This window comes from Triturus cristatus, chromosome 12 (assembly GCF_964204655.1).
Source record: "Triturus cristatus chromosome 12, aTriCri1.1, whole genome shotgun sequence".
Lineage (NCBI taxonomy): Eukaryota > Metazoa > Chordata > Amphibia > Caudata > Salamandridae > Triturus > Triturus cristatus.
In genome coordinates, this window is record NC_140595.1 from 12,358,691 (window position 1) to 12,379,665 (window position 20,975).

General features: G+C 48.5%; 1 protein-coding gene across 1 annotated transcript in view; it reads left to right on the top strand.

The window, feature by feature from the left end:
• Positions 1–20,975, top strand: part of RNF126 (ring finger protein 126) — a 107,321-nt gene that overhangs the window by 58,882 nt on the left and 27,464 nt on the right. The window contains exon 2 of the mRNA XM_085639980.1: positions 4,584–4,642. Within this exon, the coding sequence (XP_085496106.1) occupies positions 4,584–4,642 (59 nt within the window). The remainder of the gene's footprint in view (positions 1–4,583; positions 4,643–20,975) is intronic.

Below are 20,975 nucleotides of genomic sequence, written 5' to 3' on the forward strand. Positions count from 1 at the left end.
GTGGCTCAAAATGAGAATTAAAATCCCCTCCCACTACATAATATGAGTCACTCGTTAGGTCAGATATGAAGTTGGAAAGTTCATCTATGGTCGGTGATTCCTTTGCAATTCCCATTGGCCTAGAATATATATTAATAAACACAAGTTTAACTTGGTTGGGCCATAATAATGAAATCGCAAGGATATCTTCAGAATTAGTCGACAACCGCATTGCCACACAACCCAGATGAGATGCGACCCAAGTCGTAAGCCCTCCTGACGGACGGCCTTTGCCTTCCCACCTCGCTGGAGTGAAGAATGACATATAACCTTGGTGACCATAGTCCTCTCTGGCCCAAGTTTCCTGGAACATACATATGTCTCCAGTCTCGATATAATTTGCCCAGTCCGGGTCACCCAGTTTATTAGCCAGTCCAGCAACGTTCCAGCAAATTAGCCTCAAATGATCAGGGGTATTAGATGCCATGCCAAGGGTATTAGAGGAAATGGTTCCAGACTCTACTGCAATCGGGAATTCTGGCGCATTGCCAACAGTAGGGACTAATAGTTCGGAAAGTCCACTGGAGTCGTTCTCCACAGGTGTTGGCTCATTCAATATTCCAGAGGCATTGGCAGCATTGTGGGCGGATGAATCCACCAGGAACACTGGGTTGTTCAGTGGTCCAGGGATTTTACCAACAATCGGGGTGAATGACTTGAAGAAACTACAGGGGCCACAGTCTTGAGTCATTAGCGTGTTAGCGGGAAGTCAATCAACCCCATCCAAACAATTCAAACAGTTGAAACGGTTAAAATGAAAATAGGGTGTTTCCTGCAATTGGAGGTTTGGGCGTTGTACATAGTCCTTATGTCTGCATTTATGTTCCACCCTTATCCACTCATCCTGCGATGGAGCATGGCGCATACGGATAGGGGGGAAAAAGAAGGATACTGGGAGGGTCTGGATAGTAGAATCCAGTGATCTGTTTGTTCCTTCACAGATATGCAGGACAGTGCCCGGGTCCTTAAAACTTACCAGAATACAGTCCCCTATTATTGTTTTCCTAGTCTTCCCTAACCACGGGACCCTTCTAACCATAATAATCTCATTATTAAAATGAGATGGTAGAGGTCGGTTCAAGTTTATCCATTTGATTACCAATCTCTAAAGAGAAAGGTCATCTTCATTTTCCCCTGGTCTTAATTGGGGGGCGCCTGCTAGAACCACCGTTAGACTGTTAGCTTCGGGCAGCAGATCTGGTCTCCGTGTTCTTGGGACATGCCAGCCCGGGGAGATTAGAGGGGCACTGCCAGCTTCTTGGTGGCCACCGTTACTCCCTGTCTGGAAACTTTGATGGGCAAAGTCTATTGTTTGTAAGGGCCTATGGGTTGGATTACTGCGTGGTGCCTGGACTGAAATAGCCATTAATGGCTGCAGGGGGGGGACAGTAGGCATGCTCTCAACGGGGACTTTATTAGTATCCTGTGGGACTCCTATTTTAGGAGGGTTTCCTGCGGGGAGATGGGGCCCCATGTTTTTAGATTGCTTGCTAACTAAAGTGTTCAGGGTAGTAAGAGATGTCTCCAGTAGAGTGAGCCTGATCTCCACTTTTTTCAGACTATCACTAATGGGCTGCAGAAGGGAGCGAAGTAGAAATTCTATACTCTCTATAGATATGAGGGGGGGATTTATATTAGATGTATTGGCCACTGGGTCGTTATTAGTGACAGCTATATTGGGGCCAGGGGCCTTGGGGGAGAAAGCAATAGGCACAGTCTCATTATCCCTCTCAGATTGTAGAGCACTTGTAAGTTTTTTGCCAAAATCTAAATGGAGTAGTTTGGCTTTCCCCCTCCCCCTCATAGACTTCCTACTACATTTGCTTGGTGGAGGCCTATACAGCTCCCGCGCAACACTTTGTTTTGGGTTACTTTTCTCAGTTGCATGCAAAGGGGAAGTTTGGGTAACCAAATTAACGGGGGTGGCACATGTCGTAGGAGGAGTTGTGTCTGTGGACCTTCCAGGGGCCAACCCAGGGGGACTAGAAATTTCCCGAAATAAGAGGGGGTGGTCCTCAAAAGTCAGAGGGTGTAAACTACTGGGGGGCGTACCTTCCTCTTGAGACATAGGATGGGGGGTGATCTCTGTCAGGGGTCTACTCTTCATGGATTCGATGGAGCGCCGCCGCTCCGCCCTGCGTCTCTCCAGGGAATTTTCTTTGCCTGCATCTCCTTTGGCGGATTTGAAGTATTTGTCCAGTGTCCCTGTGTTACTACCCCCCTCCCTTAATAGAGATTCACGTGGTCCTGGCGAGGGCATCACCTTAATCAGATTATTAACACTAAAAGTAAGGGATGTGGCCCAGCCCGGCCTCCTTTGGCCCCTGACGGCCACAGACGGCCCGCCCTCTGCCCGGGCTCAGCCCGGCGCCGCCCGCGCGCGTCCCGCGACGCGGAGGGAGCCGCCAAATATGAAGCGCCTCCGGGCGCGCAATCAGCCGGAAGGGGGCGTGTCAATCAAGGATCACGGGAGCTGTAGTCTCCCCCCGCAGCGGCCCTCGATGTCGTCCGGGCAGCGGGGGAGACAAACAGCGTGAGTGCCCCGCAAGAGATCCGCCGCTCAGAACCTCCGGTAAGTGATTAGCCTGGATAACGCTAGTGCTGGTGCAGGTATCCCCACTTTCAATGGTACACTCCCCCAGGGCCTTACGTTCAACTAAGGCAAAGCTGGTAAAAGTTCCACGCGCTAAAACTGCTAGTTGGGGGAGCAGGAGTTTTTTCTGTTGCGCCGCAAAGGCTTGAAATGGCCTCCCCCTGCAGCTTAGAGGAGCACTTGGGCTCCTAGAGTTTAGGAGGGGCTTGAAAACTTGGCTCTTTTCTTAACTTTGAACTTCTTTTCTGACCTCGCAGGCAACGTTTCAGCGCCAGCACACCTCACGGTAACAGTGCGCTTTATAAGCTTTATTAACATAACATAAGTGTTTAGCCATGCAACAGTTGATGTTGTTGCACCAAGGATATTGTGCTGCATAACTAAATACTTATAAGGTCCCAAAAGCGAGACCTATTGGCTATGCCAATACTTGTTGTATAAATCTTATTCCTCCCTCATGTAAAAGGAATGTGCTTGTTATGTGTTGTTGCATTTAACGGTTAAGTATTGAAAGATTATGCTTATGTAGTTGGCGGTCTTCACTGGGAAGGGTCGTGTGCCCATGCTGGCAGACCATGGCATAGGCGACATGCCTCCAGCTATATTGCATCGCAGCTGAATGCTAGTCTTCCCTTGCTCAAAAATGAGAGAGTTCTTTATCATCCATAGATTGAAACAAAGAATGGAGGGATTACTTTAATCCCTGTCACTAGTGACAGCTCAGGCCAGATTCCAGACCATCCTCTTTTGTCCACTGGGCCACTCTAGATAGAGATCAGCTGCATGCAAATTAGCCTAGGCTCTGCTCCAATAGGAATAGTCCTGCCAGGCCTGGCTCTCTCCATACTGTAACCCAACCATAACTGGTTTTGGCCTACTTGGGTCTCCTCGGGGGTAAATACCATGTGTCATGTAGCGCTGGGAGCACTGTCCTGACGTTTGGCCATACCAGTTTAACTTAGGTTGTCATGGAATGCTTGAATTAATTCCATGCACTGGCGATTGATAAGTGCTCCATTCCTGCATTTTAGGCTCACCCAAGCGGTTACAAAATTGACACCACATTCATTCCCATCTGCTGTGTTTCTTGCCCCTCAGTTCCCTCACCTTTTTGATACCCATTTTCCCTTTAAGCCCCTACGTTTCACTTCACTGGGTGTGTGCATTGTCCATGCATACATAGAAACAGCAGTTATTGTTTCAATATGATTGGCAGATGTGCTAAGGGACACTTGTGCTAAATGGCAGCTCATAGTGGAATGGCATTGCATATACTCACTTGATGGTTTTCATCTGTAAGTTAACTGTCTTGACACTGCTGATACCAGTTTAGATGGTTGTTGGTGTATTAATATCTGGCAATTCAGATCAGAATGTGCTTTAAGTGAAATGCTGACTGGGTTATGTTGCCTCCAGTACTAGGTACAGCTCATCAGTGATGTTGTATAAAGCCAGGTGTGCAAGGATATGCTTCGAGATCTTTGAGTAATCCACAGCTCCCTTCAGGGGAATCTGTAACCATGGAAATGTTATTCTGAAACCAAGGTCACCTCTTCACTTATAAGAGGGCTGACGCCCTCCTCACCACTATTTTTTTTCCTCCATGTTATAACCTCTTATGGATACACATCTCCTTCGTATCAACTTTTTTGCCCACAGTTTTGAGAACGTTTAGCTTTGACAATGCTTTTCTGGAGGGCAAGCAAAGTACACGTGCAAAAGCTGGCCTTTAATGTCCATAGGAGTGCAGGTTACTGCATACTGACTAGGTGCGCTTGTCATGCTTAACAGAGCAGGGCAAAACAGCGACTTGGCTCACTTTGCAAGGCATGTAGCCACGTGCTTAATATCTCACACTAAAGAAGTCTATATATCGTGTCCAGAAGGGATTGCTTTGGTGCCTGCAAGTCCCTCCATTCTGTCCTTACCTGTGGCCTTTTCTGTCTTTCAGGAGTATATTTGCCCAGCATGCGAGTCCGGTTTTATTGAAGAGCTTCCTGAAGAGACAAGGTAATAGCTCGATGTTCCTAAACCTGGAGTTATTGACGATGTTCCGTAAAGTAAACCTAAGAGCTCTGATTCCAGGCTCACCGTTTGTGTGTCAGGCAGAATCGATGAATGAGTATCAGAAAATTAGTAATTTTGCTGCTTTAATTGTAATGTTTTGATACTCGCTTACTAAATGCATTCAGACACTTAGTGAATGGTGTGCGAAAAATGCAGGGCTTGGAGGCTGGGCAGGTGTGGACTAATGGTAGGGGGAGTCTATGGAGTAGAGAAGCAGTTATGTCTTGGTAGGATTCACTTTTAGATGAAACCCACTCAGTTATGTGGCCTTTTGAGGTATTTCTGTGGGTATTCTGATTTTGAATGTATAGATCCTCTTTGGTTAATCTGCAGGTCGTAAGCATATTCATGGCTGCTGTCACTGTTTTTTTCCATTTGGAACACTCCGATGTTCCTTTTAGAGGATGATGTGGGTAGGCATAGAGATGAAACCTCAGCTATTCTATGCTGTTGGGGGGGGTGATAGATAAAAAGGTGAAAGATTCTGAGAATATATATTCTGCAAATAAGTGAGATGATACATTTTCAAGACCCCTCGGCCTCCACCCCCCCCCCCCCCCCCCCCCCATGCTCCAGCCCTTTGTATGCTTGTAAACTGTAGTAAATTGAACAGGGAACGTATGTCAAAATTGTCAAGAATACAATGTGTCTTTTAGATCTCTAGATGGGTTGAATCCATCATGAAAGCCAGAGTAGGTAGGTTGTTCTGAAACGTGTGGGTTGAACATTGAGTTTTCCGAATGGAGAATTTTGATTTTGTCTGATTTAGTTTCTGATGCTGCGAGTTGGATGGAGAGTTGAGTTTTACTGATGTTTCATCTGGTTATTTTAATCAAATAGCATTTTAGTGTTTTGTTTAATTCATGTTTTTCAATTTTCTGGGCATGGTTTTTGCCGTACTTTGTTTAATAAAGTTGGGGCTGTGCTTTTTTTTTTAGCTCTAGAGTGAGGTATGTTGATATTTAGAGATTTCTTAAATAGTAGTTGAGGAGGTTTTGCAGCATGAATCCTTTTCTGGATTCACATGCTGTGCATCATTCCGCCATCTAGTGGTTGGGTCCGGAATTGTCTTTGTCTTGTTTTTTTGGGTTTTTTTTTTGTTTTGGTCGCTGTCGGCCACCATTTGGTGGTAGGTACGTCCCCTGTGTGACGTTGGGTGGTATGCTGGAGGTTGACGTGCGTGGTGGCCATCTTCAGACTCTTTTTTTCTCCTCCGTTGGAGCTGTAAGCAAGATGGGAAGCTCCGAAGAAACGTTTTTGTTTTTCCCAAAAAAAACTTCAAAAAGAGGAATGTCACCGAAATACATCATCGACGTATCATCTATCACCAAGTCGTAGCAAGAGGCAGGAGCAGAGCGGCCGTTCAAACCCTAGAGGACCACTCCGGTCCATAAATGGCGAGGTAGGGGTCATGGAGAATACCCCTTTCAAATTCTGCCCCAAGTGCCACCACAAATACGCACAACGCGACCCACACAACGTGTGCAACCTCTGCATGCCTGAAGATCATAAGTACAAGGACTGTGAGACCTTCGCAGCGTTCCTGCCGAAGACGCTCAGGGCACAACGAAACCAAAGACAGGCCCACTATGCCACAATGTCAGTCAACGAAGAAACCTTCCTGAGGGACCTGGGTTTCTCTAGCGACGAGGAAGAACCGGGATCTCCAGCCTGTTGACACACAAAGGATCAGACATAGAGATCCTAGAAGGGGCCTCCAATAAGATCCACGCCCAGAAGAAGGCTAGGGAGTCAAAAAAAGACTGAGAAGGTAAGACCCACAAAGATCCGTCGGAACCGAAGGGCCACGAACATAAGGCGCCCAAGGCAGCCCCGACGGCGAACAAGAAGGCGATTGAGGATCAGCCGCGATTAAAAGAACCCCACAAAACCCTACCAAAGGTTACCGAGGAGGGAATATCGCCGATGGCACAGAAGAGAAATGTCGACAACCTACCTGCAAAAAAGGTCACACACCGTCGAAGACTAACGTCAACGCTGGGAAGAAGAGAGGATCTCCTGCCTCCGACACCGAGAGGGCCCACTAAGTCGAAAGGAGAAGATTCGAGGAGGAGATGGCTACACTCATACAAAAGGAAAAGGATTTCTACAACTCACTGAAAGATTATCGAATCCCTAAGACACCGGCTGCCGAACCGGAAAACGTCGACGCCGAAGAGGCTGAAGATGCCGAGGAAGAAGGTATCTTCGAATCCCCCTCCTCAACACCAGAAGCTCGAGGCATACGGAAATGTACCTGAGAAAGAGGAAAACTCTGATACCTTTGAGGATGCATGGAACGACCTCAACACTGGGAGCCCAGAAGAAGAGATTTGCAGCTACCCCTCGAAAGCTTCCCCCCCAAGATGACATTGCTTTCTACGACATTGTAAAGAGGGCAGCAAATCAATTTGATGTACCCTTAGAGGAAGAAAAGGGGGACGCATGTTTCTTACTGGAGACCCTGGCACCTGCCAGAAAAGGAACACAGTATCTACCTATGTTGCCCAATATCCTGGATCAAGGCAAAGAAGCCTGCAAAGAAGCCTTCAAAGAACCAGCTTCAATCAAGGGGGTAACCCCCAGAGTGGAGAAAAAGTATAAACCTTCATCAAAGGACCCAAAATACATTCAGGGTAGTACAGTACCTGACTCCATCATTGTCACCACTGCCAGAAGTAGAGCAAATGCAGTCTCCAACACCGGGCCTCCACCAGAAAAAGAAAGTAAAAGGATGGATTTGGTGGGGAGAAGAATAGAAAAGGAGGCAGCAACGCAGTGGCACATCGCTAACTCCAATGCACTGTTAAATAGATATGGCCACCAGCAGTGGGATGAGATGGAAGAGTTGCTAAACAAACTTCCCCGGGAGGACAAAAAGAGGTCAAAATCTATCGCCCAGGAAGGAAAAAATGTGGCTAACACCTGCCTAAAGTCCGCCCTAGATGCAGCAGATACTGCGAGTAGGCAAATGTGCACAGGAACCATCCTCAGAAGGCACTCCTGGCTCTCAATTTCTGGTTTCAAGGAGGAAGTTCAAACATTAATCATTAACAGACCGTTCATTGAGGAAGCTCTATTTGGCAAGTAAGTGGATGAATCCCTTCAGCAAATTAAAAAGGACAACGAAACAGCAAGGGCAATGGGGGCTCCCAGCAACAAAGAGGTTCTTTTAAAAGAGAAGGATTCAATGGCAGAAAGGTAGAGGCACCTTTGGTCCAGGGCAGCAAATGGCACAACAATCTCGGGGACAGAACCCAAACCAACAGATGGGTCAACAGTCTAGCTACCAAGGCTGGCAACAACCACAGAAGCAGCCCTTGCGAGGAAGAGGGAATGGCAGAGGAAAAGGCCAATCCTCTAGAGGAAGAGGAAATGGCTCTAACTGACTTTATCACGGAAAAGGACCCACACAAGACACCAGTGGGTCGAAGAATATCCTTTTTCCACAGACAATGGAAAAGGATCACAACAGACAATTGGATACTACATTTGGTACAATACGGATATTGCATTGAGCTCACAAAGACACCACCAGCAAATCCACCCAAAACCAGAAAATTAACCAGATCAAAACAAACACTGCTAACCGCAGAAATCAAAGAACTATACCTAAAACAGGCAATAGAAAAGGTACCAACGCTTCAAAATGTGTACCCTCCAATAAATAATCCAACAAATTCAAAAAGGGGATTATTAGGCAACACTAGACCTCAAGGACGCCTACTTGCATATCCCTATGATCAAAAGACACAGAAAGCACCTAAGATTCCTGCACAACGGAACACACTACTGTTAGAAATGGGATTTTTGGTAGGCTAGGACGTGGGCCAAAGCCAGGCAAAAACCACCACTCTAGTCAGGATAAGGGATTACACTTCTAAAATAACCCCTGCTCACCCTCTTGGTAGCTTGGCACGAGCAGCCAGGCTTTTCTTGGAGGCAGTGTGTAAAGCATTTGCACATAACCAACAGTAATGCAGTGTATGCACTATAAAAGGACACCACACCAGTTAAAAAAAAAAATCCAATATTTTTATATAATTAAGACAAGACCAAAAACGATAAAAATCCACACTATTATACTTAAAAGTTCACAGTTCCAAAAATACGCTGATTTAAAATGGGTTCCTTGTGGAGATAGCTCCTATCGGGCTACCATAGTGTCGTGAACAACACAATCCAACTGTTCTGGCTGGTCGCGGGCCAGCTACGGTGTCGGGAAGACCCGCAAACCAGTACCTGTTAGAAATGCAGGGCGTCTAGGCCCTTGAAGTCACTCGTGTTGCAGGTCGAGCTCCTTTCTGTTGGAATCAGGAGCGCTGGCATCGGCAGGCGTCGTGTGCTGCGGTGCCAAGTGCAGCGGTGTCCTCAGGTCGCAGTGCGAGCAGCGGCTCGGTGGCGTCATCGGTAAGACCGGGGTCGCAGTGCGAGATGAAGGCGGTTCTCATCATGGTGCTAGCAGGTCACGGTGCAAGCAGCAGCAGCGGCGTCGTCGTTGCTGGAGTGCGGTAGTCTGCTGACGAACTGGAGTCGATGACACTGGTGTCTAGTTGGTGTTCTTCGGGTTGCAGCACAAAACACGCAGTCCCCAGTGCTGCGGGTCGAAGTCTTTGCTGTTCCTGGGACTTTGTGAACAGGGGGGCAAGCTCTACCTCAAGCCCTTGGAGAGACTCACAAGTTAGGTTGCAGAAAGTCCAGTCCAGGCCTTTCACTGCCCAAGACAGAAGCAGCCACTGCAGGTCAGCCCAGCAAAGCACCCGGCAAAGCAGTCCTTCCTTTTTGCAGCTTCTCCGGCTCTTCTTCTTGACATTCTTCTTGATCCAGATGAGTTCTAAAGTTCAGGGGTCTGGGACCCAGTATTTATGTCCAAAAATCCTTTGATCTTTCAGGCAGAGGATGTCTGTGCCCGGCCAGAACCAGTTGGGCCTTCTCTGGTATGAATTCCTGGCAGGAGGTGGAGACGGCATTTGTCAGAGGCAGACCAGGCCCTTTTGAGGTGCAAGGAAATCTCCTCCCCCTTCCCACCATCGTGGCCAGGACTATTCAGCCCTTTCCTGACCTACCTAGACTATCTGGAGCCCCTCCGGTCCCCCAGCCTTCTGTCATCCAAAACCCAGACAGGCAATCCACATTCCAGCAGAGGCACACGGGATGACTGAGCAAGAAAATACCCACGTTCTAAAAGTGGTATTTTCCAACGCAGAATGTAAAAATCACCTTCACTAAAAGATGCATCTTTAGATTCTGAGTTCAGGCATACTAAACTTTCTTTTCTCACTGAATCCCCTGGGCAAGTTATGTTTATATGATGTTATAAACATACCTCCCATCCTGCCCTATGGGGAACTGGTAGCCTTACAATAGTGAAAAACAAAATTGGCTGTAATTCACTATTAGGACATGCCACATACACCAGGGCATGTCCTACTTTTCACATACACTGCACCCTGCCCATAGGGGTACCTTGGGCCTACCCTAGGGGTGCCTGACTTGTAAGAAAAGGGAAGGTTGGGGACTGGCAAGTGTGTGCACTTGCCAAGTCGACATGGCAGTTACAAACTGCGCGTAGACACTGCAATGGCAGGTCTGAGGTACCTTTTCAGGGCTACTCGGGTGGGGGCATAATCAGTGCTGCAGGCCCACGAGTAGCATTTGATTCACAGGCCCTGGCACCCTCAGTGCACTTTACTAGGGACTAACAAGTAAATCAAATATCCAATCATGGAAACGCCAATCCATAGCACAATTTACACAGAGCACCTGCACTTTATCACTGATCAGTAGTGCGAAAAGTGCGCCGAAACATTACGCCAGCAAAAACAAGAGTTAAAACCGGGAGGTCAGAAAGCAAAAAAGTCAGGGGGAACACGTCAAAAGATGTCAAGTTTAACACACGTCCCCTCCAGATGAATGTAAGGAGAACTACCCAAACACATGGGAGTTCTTTTCACTAAGGAGGAAGAACCTGGACAGGCCATCTGCATTTGTTGGTGTGCTGTGTGCCAGGGTGGTGTTCCACGGTAAAGTCCATTCCTTGTAGGGAGATGGACCACCTCAGCAGTTTTGGATTCTTACCCCTCATCTGCATTACCTATCTGAGGGGCCTGTGGTCTGTCTGAACTCGAAAGCGAGTCCCAAACCGGTATGGTCTCAGCTTCTTCAGTGCCCAGACCGCAGCGAAAGCCTCCCTTTCTATGGCACTCCACCTCTGCTCCCTGGGGAGTAGTCTCCTGCTGAGGAAGACTACCGGCTGGTCTAGGCCCTTTTCGTTCAGTCGTGAGAGCACAGCTCCCACTCCATTCTCTGACGTGTAGGTCTGCATGACAAATTCTTCGGAGAAGTCGGGGGCCTTGAGCACGGGGGCCGTGCACATGGTGGCCTTCAGGGCATCAAATGCCGTCTGGCAGGACTCCGTCCAGATCACCATTTTTGGCTTGTTCTTGGAAGTCAGCTCAGTTAAGGGGGCAACAATGGTGCCATATCCCTTAACAAACTCCTGTAGTACCCAGTGAGGCCTAAGAAGGACCTCACCTCTGTATGGGTCTTGGGAGGCTTCCAAGCCAGGATGGTGTCAATCTTGGGATGCAGGGGCGCCACCTGGCCGCTCACTACCTGGTGTCCCAAGTACATCACCGAATCCTGCCTGATCTGGCACTTACTGGCCTTAATCGTGAGGCCTGCCTTCTGCAGCGCCTTCAACGCTTCCCTGAGGTGCTGCAGGTCTTCGTCCCAACTGGAACTGAACACCGCAATGTCGTCCAGGCATGAGGCGCTGAATTCCTCCAGCCCGGCCAACACCTGGTTGACCAACCTCTGAAAGGTGGCAGGGGCATTTTTCAACCCGAAGGGCATCACACGGAACTGGTAATGTCCTTCCGGGGTTGAGAATGCTCTAACCGAGGGGGCCAATGAAAGATCCGCAATCTGCCAGTACCCTGACGTTAAATCAAACGTACTAAGAAATTTGGCAGCTCCCAATCGATCGATGAGCTCATCAGCTCGGGGGGATGGGGTGTGCGTCTGTCAGAGTGACGGCATTGAGCCCCCGGTAGTCCACACAGAACTGCAGTTCTGGTGTGGCACTGGGTGCTGTAGCATTCGGGCCCAAGACCACGGGGCTGGCCCATGGACTGCTGGACGGCTCAACCACCCATAATGCCAACATCTTCAAGACCTACTCTTTGATGCTGGCTTTGACCCTGTCAGCCAGCCTGTAAATCTTATGTTTCACAGGGGGGCTGTCACCAGTGTCCACATCGTGGGTACACCAGTGAGTGACGCCTGGGGTCAAGGAGAACAGTGGGGCAAACTGCTCCAGCAACTGGCGACACTCGCTCTGTTGCTCAGCGGTCAGGGTCGTGGAGAGGATCACTCCATCCACCGACCCATCCCCCTCTTGGGCAGACAGGAGGTCCGGGAGAGGCTCACTCTCCGCTTCCTCCCCGTCTGTCGCCAAGAGCATGCTCACTTCGGACCTCTCGAAGTGGGGCTTGAGTCGGTTCACGTGGAGGACCCGTAAAGGGTTCCGGGGAGCCTGCAAATCCACCAGGTAGGTGACTTCACTGCAAGGTATAAGGTTCCACTGGGGCCATAACCCACACTTTTTGCCCAGGTTGAAACTCGACCAGAGTGGTATTCTGGTCATGCCACTTCTTCATTTCATCCTGGCTGGCCTCTAGGTTCGCCTGAGCGAGTTTCCTGAAGCAGGCAGTTTGGTTTCGGAAGGCCAGCATGTACCTAAACACATCCTGGGTGGTTTTCCTGGGAGCGGCCTCCCAGCCTTCCTTCACCAAGCTTAGAGGTCCTCGCACGGGGTGACCGTACAGAAGCGCAAAGGAACTGAATCCGAGAGACTTCTGGGGTACCTCCCGGTGCGCAAAGAGAAGGCACGGTATGTGGACGTCCCACTTACGCCTCATGGGTTCGGTGAGACCCTTGATCATGCCCTTCAAGGTCTGGTTCAACCTTTCTACCTTGGGGGTGGTGAACTTGTAAGTAACACCACACTCCTTCCACAGGGATGTCATATACTTCGAGATGAAATTGGTCCCCCTGTCAGAAACCACCTCTCTGGGGAACCCCACGTGGGAAAAGATCCCCCTTAACGCCCGGCCCACCACTGGCGCCGTCCTTGTCCTGAGACGGATTGCCTCTGGGTACTGGGTGGCATGGTCCACCAAGACCAGGATGTACCTGTTGCCCGTGGCTGTCTTGGGATCCAGTGGCCCCACATTGTCCATCCCTACCCTTTCAAAGGGTGTCCCGACAACGGGGAACGGTTGGAGAGGAGCTTTGACCTTCCTCCTACTCTTGCCACTTGCCTGGCAAGTTTGGCAAGGCCGACAATGCACATCCGACTGCCTTCGCATTTGAGGCCAGAAGAAGTGGGTGACAAACCTGTCAAAGGTCTTGTCCTGCCCCAAATGTCCTGCCAAAGGCACGTCGTGAGCCAGACCCAGTAGAAAGGTCCTGAAGTGCTTGGGTAGCACCAGCACACTGGCTGATCCAGGTTCCACGACCTTAGACTCACTGTACAGGAGATCATTCTTCCAGTAGATGTGACCCGGACTGATCACCAGTCGCCTTGGCTGCGGCCTGCTGCTGCAGAACCTCCAGAAAAGGGCACTCTTTCTGCTGGCAGAATTCCTCCCAGGTGGGACCCCCTTCTTGCTGCCAATGGGTCAGCTCAGTGATGTCGCCCAGTTCGGCTACCTGTTCTCCTGTAGGCACCGGGGCGTCCCCCTCAAGGTCCGCCTCCTTCCAGGCCGTGGGAACTTCGTGGGCCGGTTTCCCGCGCCCCCGGCCCTTTCTCTTGACAGGGACCTGGGCCACAGTTTCAGGCTCCGGGTCCCTCTGATCACCCTCTCTGGCCGCCATGGACCGGGTGGACACGCATGCCCACTCTGGCTACCCAAGCATCTCCAAGTGGGACCTGAGCTCTACATCCCTCCACAAGAACTGCTCCAGGTAGTTACCGAGCAGACATTCGACAGGCATGGAAGGGCTCACAACTACCCTCAAAGGACCTCCCCCCCCCCCCCCCCCCCCCCCCACTCGAAGGGAACCTGTGCCACCAGATACTGGCGCTCGGAATTGTCGACTGCAATTACGTGGTGGAATGCCCCGGGGACTACCTGCCACTCAGAGACCAGGTGACACCGAACTGAGGTCACACTGGCTCCAGTATCCCTGAGAGCCTCTACCCTTTTCCCATTGATGGTCACCCTGGGACCATCTCACTGTCCCCTAGTTAGACAAGTGTCATTTCTGCGGGGTCCCCACCCTCCTGTGGGTTGTCCTCCTCCCCAAGCCTACACTAGCCAACACCTGCCAAGTCTAACAACTACCAATTCAAGGTACTCCCTTTCGGCATAAAATCTGCTCCACGGTGTTCAGTGTCTAGCCGCAGTGGCGGCACACCAGAGAAGAGAGAGAGTCCACGTCCACCCCTACCTAGACCGCTGGCTAACAAGGGGACGCTTGAAACAGACCTGTCACAATCATGTCCAAAAAAACAATTCAAACGCTACAAGACCTGGGATGCTCAATAAACCACAAGAAATCTTCTACAACACCAAAAAGAGAAAAAAACCTTCCTGGGAGCAAGACTGAATACAACATAAGCAAAGGCTTACCCCACACAAGCCAGGATACAAGCTATCCACCACGAAACAGCCCTCTACCAGAGGGATCAGTCTCTGACAGTGAGGACAGTAATGAGGCATGATGGCATCATGTATCCCACTTATCCCTCACGCTCGCATACACATGCGCCCATTCCAAGAATGGCTCACCAACAGCTGGTCTCAAGCCACAGGAAGTTGGGAGGATCTATTGGTTGTTACACAAAGGGTGCATGCACAGATACAATGGTGGGCATCCAACAACATAGCGCAGGGGAGACCTTTCAGGGACCCAACTTCATCTGTGACAATCACCACGGATGCATCCCTCAGCGGATGGGGTGCACACTTCAACCAGCTAAAAGTTTATGGTCAAAGGAGCGAACAGGACTCTATGAAACACATCAACTTCTTGGAGATAAACTGTTTTTCTGGCACTCAAGGCATTCAAGAAAAATTCAGCGGAAGAATATCCTAATCCAAACAGACAATACAACAACAATGTTCTACCTAAACAAATAGGATGGAACAAGGTTTTTTCCCCTAAGCAAACTTGCACAGGAAATCCGAGATATTGGTGGACAGGCATAAGAAAATGTCTGTGACTAATTGAGTGAAAGTGCATTTCCCTTTGATAGGTGGTGTGGAAACCTCAAGGCAAAGTATTGGAATTTCTTGCTCTGCATTGTTGCAAACTGATCTATCACTGGTGTTCCCCAGATGTTGAATAGATACTGTACTGTCCTCTGCTTCAACTCCCATCTGTGGAAGCAGTTGTTTTGTCTGCTCAGTTGGTCCGCTGTAATGTTGTCTACTCCTGGTAGATTTACTGTCTGTAGGTTGATCTTTTGAAGTATTGCCAGGAACAAATATGAGTCTCATTGCCGCTCAATTGTCAAGGCACGCATGGCACTCAACCCTCCTAGAACTATCCAGGGGAGAAATGGTCAGGATCAAAGCAGAAAAAGACCTGCTAACGATGCAGGAGGGCCAGATTTTCCATCCGGAACCGGTGACACTACAGCTAGCAGCTTGGCGCCTGAGTATATAGAATTCGGGCATCTCAACCTGCCTCCGCAAACTATGGAAATTCTAAAGGAAGGAAGGAAACCGTCAATAAGAAAGTTATACAGCAAAATGGAAGCAATACATTACATGGTGCACCGCTTAGAACAAAATGGGTTCAATCAATACACAAGAAACAGTGATTACATAACCTTACTTACCTCTTGGACAGCAACATCAATTTCTCCAGCTTTAAAGTGCACCTTGCTGCCATAGTGGCATACGCAAGAGGAAAATCATGCTGAAGCTTTTGTACAAGACAAGTCATCAAAAGGTTCTTAGAAGGAGCAAAAAGAATAGCTCAACCGAAAGGTGCTCCCGTTCCCACATGGAGCTTAAACACAGTACTTTCTCAACTAATGGCAAAACCCTTCGAGCCCATGTATGCATATTACTCTAAAGACAGCCTCTCATTGCTAGAACATCACTACAAAGAGTAAGTGAACTGCAAGCTTTAACAATACAAGAACCCTACTTACAAATTCACAAGGATAAAGCAATCTTAAAAACCAACCCACAGTTCTTGCCAAAATTGGTATCTAAGGATCACTTAAATCAAAACATTCTCTTGCTGTTTTTTTTTAAAAACCCGAAGGCTAAGGGAGACAAAAGCCTCCTTACCCTGGATGTAAGGAGGCCTTTACTGTATTATTTGCAAAAAACAGAACAAATCAGGAAAACAAAGCAATTGTTTGTCGCGTAGGCACACACCAACACAGGATCACCAGTCACAAAGGCAACCATTGCAAGATGGATAGTACAAGCCATCCAATTATGTTATGCCAATGCAAAAACAGAACTACAATTCAACCAACAGCGCACTCCACTAGAAAGAAAGGAGCAACACTAGCCTTTATGGCCAATGTACCCATTGACTTCATTTGCTCAGCAGCAACATGGGCATCACCACACACCTTTACGAAGCAATATTGTGTGGACATACAAATGAATAAGGAAGCTCAAATTGGACAGAGGGTGCTTAAACACCTGTTTGCAAGGTCTTCCTTTTACCACAGCCTACCAAACACGGGAGAAACCGTTACATAATCTGATGCATAGCATGTGAATCCAGAAAAAGATTCATGCTGCAAAACGAAATGGTTACTTACCAGTAGTAGTTTTGCAGCTTGAAGAATTTTCTGGATTCACATGCGACCCACCCAGCCTCCCATATAAGGAAAACAAACAGGTGGTGAAGCAAAGGGCTATATCGGTATTTCTCAAAACCATCTCAGGGATTACAATGGCAATAAGAACATTAAAAAGAATCCGAAGATGGCCACCCTGCACGTCGACCTCCAGGATACCGTCTGACGTCACACAGGGGACGTACCTGGCACCAACTGCACAGCGACCAAAAAAAAAAAGTAATTCCGGACCCAACCACTAGATAGCGGAATGATGCACATCATGTGAATCCAGAAAATTCTTCAAGCTGCAAAACTACTCCTACTGGTAAGTAACCATTTTGTTATGAGCAATTTCAGGGATGGAGGAGGTTAATGTTACGTTCTTCAATGCGGGGGGAACATTTTTTAGTAGGTGTCTGCTCAGAATGTTTGATTTGTCCTTTGGTTTGAAGTACTGTTGTCTTTATCTGAACTATATAAGCTAAGTTGCCAGTTTCACCAGTGTCGGCAGGTGCTGTAACTAGCTCAAGATGTTCTCTTTATTGTGTTATCATGAGTTTGTAGTTGTAGGATATCTTGTTTTAGACACGTGTTGTTCTGGTGTTGAAGTTATGTGCAAGAACGCTACAAAGACGTGGGCGTACTGTCAAAGGAATGGCAAGGCCTTGAAATTATTCCATGCAGAGCGATACGACCGTGTTGCTTTTTCTATTAAGCAGATCATTTCAGCAGTTGAGTGGCAAAGTTCTCGGAGGAAGTAATGAATCGGAAACATTTCATATGCAAAGGCCTGTTTGAAAAGAAATGATAGAAACTGAAGCATAGGCTTCTGGGGAACAGTATAGAGTGCCAATGAAACAATTAGAGAGTGGGTCAAATGAAAGCTGGGAAAACATTTGGAAAAGAACTGACTGGGAAATCAGGTCGAATTAAAGGACTGTACAATATTGAACATTTCCTGCAGTCCTCTTTGTCTGCACATGTGTCCTTCATTGGGTACTTGGCAGTCTCAGTAGTTTGAGAAGATGTGAGATGAGATTGAAGTCACAGTATCCTAAGCCCGCCACGGTTTCTTGAGTTCGTTCCTTGAAAGGAAGCTCAGATGTTACTGTGGTGCATTTTGGAAATTTCTCTCATTAGGGAGTGTAGGAAGCTGGTTTTTGTTGCAGTAAACACCCCCCCCCCCCCCCCCCCCCCCCATTACACACTTTTTGCCAGATTTCTGGTGCACTTTGGCTTGAAGTGGCCAAGGTCACGGCCCATTAGGTTCCCAAGGCCTGTGTTCTTTCACAAAACTGTACCTTTGAACCTACAATTGGCCCCTCTGTGGCCACAGGTAAGCCCCATGTAAAAGGTACCATCGGTACCAAGGTAACTGTGACCAGGTAAGGCCTCTAAGGGCTGCAGCACCTATTGTGCCACCCTTAGAAGTCCTGTCCCTTAACACACACACTCTGCCATTGCAAGCTTCTTGTTTTGGTGCAGAACAAAGTGAAGAGTCTGCATGGCACACACCCCTGTGTGCCATGCCTGCAACCCACTGCCTATGATATAGGTAAGGCACCCCTCTAGCTGGTGGCACTATACCACTGGTGAGAGTACAGTTGCATGATCACTGTACCCCTACAGTGTCTGACTCCATTCTTAGACTTTGTAAGAGCAATAATGCCATAAAACAGTATATGGTTGGGAGTTTGTCATTACGAACTCCACAGCACCATAATGGCTTTACTGAATTCTGGGAAGCTTGGTATCAAACTTCTCAGCTTAATAAACCCACACTGATGCCAGTGTTGGATTTATTATACAATGCACTTGGAGGGCAGCTTAGAGATGCCCCCTGTGAAACAACCTGCCTCTGGTGGATTCCCTGACTGGTCAACAACAGCCTGCCGCCGCAAGACATGTTGATGGACCCCAGATGTGTGAGCCTTTGCTCCCTTAGCCCAGAAACAAAGCTTTCCTGGGCGGAGGTGTTCACACCTCTCCCTGGTCAGGAAGAGTCATCTGTGGCAGGGGAGCTTCAAAGGCCTTGCTGCCTTTGTAACACGACCCCCAGCCTCTCCTGCCATCAGGAGTAGGCCCCCTTTCTAACTCACCCCCTTTTTCGGCAGGAAGATAGGCAGGAAAAGTTAGAGCAGCCCAGAAGGTGTGCCCACCTCTGCCAACCCCACTCCTCAGGTGGGGGAGGCTAGGGGAAGCACACATCACTGCCCGCCATCTTGCAGTTGGCAGACACACTCCAATCAGAATTAGGGATTTTGCCCACTCTCCCCCAAGTGGGGTGAGCACACTAAGGGTGTAGGCACCCTAAGGTCCATTGGCTACTGACCTCAAGACCCTTAAAACGCACCCCAAATATAGTATTTAGGGGTCAGCCCTGAACCAAGAAGACAGATTCCCGCAACCTACGAAGAAGTACGAACGAAAAAGCCCAGTAGAGGAGACTGCAGAGAAGAACTGACTTGGCCCCAGCCTTACCGGCCCATCTGCAGTTTCCAGAGATCCTGTGCCAAAAGTCGCCTTGTCCTGCAGCCAGCGACCTCGAGAACCTCTCGGAGGACTGACTGCCTTTATCAAAGACTGGATCTCCAACGAACAGCAGCTCTATTCAAAAGAAACTCCCAAGACAGACTATGAACCTGCTGAGGACAAAACAAAATTGACGCTTGGAACCACCACTGCACCCAACGCCTACATCCCGAATCGGAGTGGCCCACCGGTCCCAGTGAGGTCCCCCAGCGCTCTAGTGTCCGAGTCCACCGTGGGTTGACCCTCCAGGACTGCCAGATGTTGCCTTCTGCCTCTGCATGGAGACCGCCCCAACCGTGAGTGGCCCAGTAAGGTGAAATTCGACCTCAACAGACAACCCTGCATCCAGCCACACTGCGCCCTGGAGAAGAGGACCTGAGGTGCACCTACGTCCTCTAGCCCTCCAACTTACCTGCCCAGCTGTTGGTTCCTCCTGGACTAAGCCTGCAGCTAAAAGACAAAACCAGCAATCCCCATTGAAAACGGGGCACCAGACGCCAAAACAGCACCCTCCACCAGGCCGCCCCTGTGCCGATGTGGGTTCACCTTGTGTGCTAAGTCGGATCCCCCTTTGTCCTGAGCCTAACACCAGGAGCATTGCTCCCACAACCTTGTGCCCTGCTCGTGGGCAGTCACTTACCGATGGCCCTCTATCCACCATTGGACAACATTGGGCCTCAGCACGCTGCACCCAGCTACCCTTTTCTGAGTAGAAAAAGTAAGTTAAAAAATAATCTCAAAAGTAACGTACAAAGTAATCGCAAAATGGACTATAAAGTAAATTAGACTGTTGACTTACCTGTAAAAAAACTAATTGCATCCAACTGCATTTCAATTGTATTCAACTGCATTGTACCTGCAAAGTATTATTTCACTTAACCTGCACCAGGCCTGACTTGGTTCTAGAAATAAAATATAACTAAATATTTTTAAACAAACAAATCAGTCTGAGTTCAGTCTTTGAGTGTTAGAAATCCTTCCTTACCTGACTTTGTACAATACATGCTTAACACAGCCTACTGATAAGCCTGACTGCTCAACCACACTACCACAAAAAAGAGGAAGATATTATCTACTTTAGCCTCTGTAAAGTCTGTGTGCTAAACAGGATCCCCTTTGCCCTGAGCCTAACACCAGGAGCTTTGCTCCTACAAGCCAGTGGCCTGCTCGTAAGCAGCCACCAACCGGAAGTCTCCTATCCCCATTGGATAACATTGGGCCTCAGCACCCTGCACCCAGCCTCCCTAGTGCCCCCGAGGGTGCTTTGAGAGTGCATCCTCGACCCTGGGGGACCCCTGAGTCTAACCCCAGAAACCCAACTCCCACAACAAAGTACTTAACTCTGAACCAATAACACTATTTTCCCACATAGGATAACATTGACTTTTTTTCTATGAAAAAGTTTCTAAGTGTGGAGTTGGAAAATCTATAAAAGTCTCTAAAACTGTAACCAAATAAGTTGTGGAAGTGAACTTCGCCCCCGACGATAGGGAAGTGGCAGAAAGAGCTAGATAAATGTATGGGTGCGGGGTCGACAGTGTTTCAAGCGAGGGGCTGCACCCAAAAACATAGAAAGACATGGCGGCATTGATCTCCCTCCTCTTCCTTTGCAATCCCCATAGGACCTGCCTCATGAGAAGCTCGTGGGCCAAAATATATGTTGCATCGTTTCCTTTTCTTGGACACGTAGGTGTACTGAATTTTGCTTGCCGATGCGGGTGGGGTGGGAATGTCTGCGTACAGTTCATAGTTTTTCTTTTATTTTGAGCACAAAGTGTACCCATTGATATTTTCATTGCTGCTAATTCTTTGATATTTTGCTATCCAGTGGATTATGTTGGGCTCTAGCCCAAGTGGCAATTGAAAAATGAAATGTTTAAAAAAAACAAAAAACTGTCACCAAATAACAAACGCTTTTACTTA